The sequence below is a fragment of the Helianthus annuus genome, chromosome 11 (assembly GCF_002127325.2).
Source record: "Helianthus annuus cultivar XRQ/B chromosome 11, HanXRQr2.0-SUNRISE, whole genome shotgun sequence".
Classification (NCBI taxonomy): domain Eukaryota; kingdom Viridiplantae; phylum Streptophyta; class Magnoliopsida; order Asterales; family Asteraceae; genus Helianthus; species Helianthus annuus.
This window is the reverse complement of record NC_035443.2, coordinates 26,051,005-26,055,072: the sequence shown is the minus strand read 5'-3', so window position 1 is coordinate 26,055,072 and position 4,068 is coordinate 26,051,005. Positions and strand designations below refer to the sequence as shown.

At 36.3% G+C, this 4,068-nt stretch overlaps 1 protein-coding gene across 1 annotated transcript; it reads right to left on the bottom strand.

The window, feature by feature from the left end:
• Positions 1–217: 217 nt before the first annotated feature.
• LOC110889819 lies at positions 218–2,971 on the bottom strand. Its single transcript, XM_022137379.2, has 2 exons — positions 2,249–2,971; positions 218–868 (listed from the first exon to the last, which is right to left on the bottom strand). The coding sequence occupies exons 1-2, from the start codon at positions 2,889–2,891 to the stop codon at positions 438–440; spliced, it is 1,074 nt and encodes a 357-aa protein (XP_021993071.1). The 5' UTR covers positions 2,892–2,971; the 3' UTR covers positions 218–437.
• Positions 2,972–4,068: the final 1,097 nt, after the last annotated feature.

Genomic DNA, 4,068 nt, shown 5'->3' with positions numbered 1-4,068 from the left:
CAGAAGAGATGAAGTGTTGTGTGGAGGATGAAACTCATAAACGAATACCACATTGACGAGTTTGCTCTTAATCAGTCAGAGGACTGTAGTTAACAACATCTGAAACATCAAATGCATAGTTTCAAATCGGTAAGCATAGAGTACGTAGCAATGCTGGCTAATTTTATAAGATCAGCCAAAAAGCAAAGTTAATTCAAATGAAAATAAATACCCAAGATGATGTGGATACATACTTTGAACTATACAACGTCCTGATATATAAAAGTTATACATAACTTCTACTATCTTAAAATTTTACATTACTAATTTCCTTTCATGGACATCAACAAAGACAAAAAAAAAAAAAAAAAAATCAACTTCTTTTGTAACACAATCCACTATCTATCCTACGACTGGTCGAGAAAACAATGAACACAACATCAAGTACGGTCGTTGAGTTAATGAGCCCCACGATTAATCATCTCCATGTACCGATTCATCGATTCTTGCCTTTGTAACCTCATATCCTCATTAAATTTATTTATAAACGCTTCAACTCTCCGGTTCAACTCCTCCTGTCCCACCGACGGTTCTTTCTTAAGCCGTCCAGACCCGCCAGACCGGCTCAGTTTCGACGGAGCCGGAGGAGGTTTGACCGGTTTAACCGGTTTTCTGCTTCGGTTAACGTCAAACGTGTCTGATTTTGTCATCCTTTCTGTAACGAACTCATCCGTGTGGCGATTTTCACGGCTTTGTCCGTGGGTCTCCCACGTGTCCGACTTACGTAGGTGTCTCGTTAAGGGTACAGACCGACCCTCTGTTATGGTCTTCCACGTGGTCTCCAGTGTGTCTTGCCGCTTTGGTTTTGCAACTCCCAATGTTCTACCACCTGCAATAATATCTATGGTTTTTAGTTGTTGTCCTACGTGTGTTTGTGCGAAGATAACCTAAAACCCACAAAGATGACGTTAAATTTTATGGTGTGATTTTATATTTTATGTGACGGTGAGGTGAGGTTTATCTTTTCACATAGGGTGGAGGGTCGAAGAACATAAAATAACACCATGAAAAATTGACCGTTGACCTCCTCTTATTTTTGTTATTTTGTAGATCTCAAATTGTTAAATCGTTAATAAATATCTTATTTTTGTTATTTTGTGGATCTCAAATTTAATTGACCGTTGACCTACTCTTTTTTTTTTTTTTTTTTTTTTTTTTTTTTTTTTTTTTAACGGCTTGTTGGTGATGGCGGTGGAGCTCCGCTTACACCCCGGGCCAGCCTGTACTGATTACCCGTCTACCCAGGATCGGGGTTCTCCCCCAAGTAGAACTCCAGCAAATGATAAATATGACTCCGACCGGAATCGAACCCTCAACCTCCACTTGCACCTCCATGTAGTCCTATTTTTGTTATTTTGTAGATCCCAAATTGTTAAATCATTAACAAATATCTTATTTTGTTATTTTGTGGATCTCAAAGTTTTTTAATCAATAAAAATAAGTTCACATACAAGTGTCTTATTATACAAAACATACGAAAGACATGAAAAAAACGTGTTGTCATTTTTCGTAATTATTTACTCGTAAAGTAAATTTATAAATGATCTTGTAAGGTAACTTTGATCTTGTAGAATAATTTTGTAAAATATTTATGTAGCGTAGTTTTGATCTCGTAGAGTATCATAATTTATCTACAAATGATTTTGTAGGGTAATATTGAATTGTATGTTGTTTGATAAACTTTTAGAGTAATTTTGATAATTACACGATAAGATCAAAATTACTCTAGAAGAACAATTTACAAAATTACTCTAAAAGATCAAAATTATCTAACAAAGTCATTTGTAGAGTAATTTTGATAATTACTTTACGAGTAAATAGTTACGAAAATTTCACCGCGTTTTTCAGCTAAACCTTCAGTTCGTACGTTTTGTACCTTAAAGTTATTTGTATTTGATCTTTTGTCGAAAAAGTTCATCCGTCTTACATATTTGATGATGGAAACCTCTCAAATTAAAAAGTAATATCCTTCTTACATGCCATACACAAAATACGTTAGCAACCGTATTTCACCCCTTTGACGCTAGAAAATAAAATACCATTCAAAGTGTCAAATCACTAACGTTTCATTCCTTTTATATTAAAAGACAAAAATATCCTAGTGATGTGATGTTCTTTTAAGATTAGAGTTTGTAAAAAAGTTTAAAAGGTGGGCTACGTTTATCCAATACATTAAATAAAAAAGAACAAAAAAAAAGTAAGTGTCTACCTTCAGGAGTGGCTTTGGTCGGTTTCCGACGGCTAAATCTAGCGGAAGCCGGTGGTTTCTCCGTCGGAAAAGATAAACCGACTTGTTTTATCTCCGACGGAGACCACGCAGACTTCGAGATCAGAGAGTTATTAACCCTATTTTTCTTAATCTCTTCATAAGCTTCCTTTGCAATCTTCATATCTTCATCTAGGGTTTCATCAATAAACTTTGGAGTACTAAACTCCGCAACCGGAACATCAACAAATTTCGCCTCACTATTATAACCAGCAACCGCGATATCCACCGGTTCGGTTTCCAACACATCACCATGAAACGACAATTCCTGTTCATGAACATGAACCGGGGGTAATTCAACCGGATGGACAACCTTAACCGGCTCAGCCCGCGTCGAAAAAGACGATAACGAGTCATGAGAACCGTCGACTTTGGACTGTAAACGCGAAGAAGCGACGATAGTGATGATGATACCGTTGATGACAACGTAAAGATAAGGCGGTTTAAGCCACGTGATGAGGGAGGACCATATAATAGGGAAGTCGGAGACTGAAAGATTCATTATGAAAGGTGATATAAGCTTGAACATTACCGCGGTGGACAAGACGGTGGCGGAAACGACGCCGAGTTTGAGTGGCAACCCCATGGCTAGCGGTGGTATACGGTGGTAGTGGTGGTGGTGTGAGAGTGAAGAGAGAATTTTGTGAATATTTATAGAGGGAGATTAATGAGTTAGATCTAGGATGGTGGTAATTAATGAAGGGTGGTGTGGGCATCATATTTAACTACACATACTTGTATGTCCCACATGAAAATATCATTCACACTTTGGTTTTAAGTATTTGTATATTTGGAGTGAATAGCTTGTTCATGCAACCAACCTACATTATTTTTTTTCATTCAATTTATTAAGGGTGCGTATCTTTTAAGTAAATTACCATTTTAGTCCTTAAGGTTTAAGCAAAATTGCCACTTTAGTCCAAATAGTTTTTTTCTTGCTATTATAGTTCAAATAGTTTTGTTTTCTGTCATTTTAGTCTCTGAATTTTGTCATTTTTTGCCATTTTCATCGATCACCACCCACCCCATCACAACCTTCTATAATCGCCACCACAGGGACTAAAATGACAATTTACTAAAGTGACAAGAAAACCCTATTTAAACTAAAGTGACAATTTTAGTCAAACCTCAGGGACTAAAATGACAATTTACTCTATTTTTTAACATATAATGCAACCAATTTAGTAATATACTTTAAACTCTAAATCTAAAGCATAATCATTTGTCTTGTTAGATGCATTTGCATCTAGTATTTGTGCTTTAGAAAAAAAGTATATATTTGTTGCAATCTACCTTGTATAAGAATACTATTTGTGCTTTAGAAAAAAAAGTATATATTTGTTGCAATCTACCTTGTATAAGAATACTATTTGTGCTCTAGAAAAAAAGTATATATTTGTTGCAATCTACCTTGTATAAGAATATTCTGATTGCGTTGTATGTAACTGGGACGGGAAGAGAGGAAGGGTGTAATTTGCAGGCGCGCCGAGGAGAAAGAGCAGGGCTCGCTAATATGAAGGGAACTCTCTTGGAGATGCTTGTGGGGAGCAGCGTCGCGAGTCAAGTGAAAGAAGCAGCTCGGTCATATGGGTAATGCCCTATGCTCGTCCGTGTTGAAGAGTACGTTAAGGTCTAATGTATCTAGTATTAACTTATTTTAATCTGGTATTGCCCATTAATTGATCGTTAAAAGTTTATATCTAGTAGTGAAGTTTTGCATCACTTTTTTGTGTTGTGCGTCCATTTTCTTCATATAAGTCTAA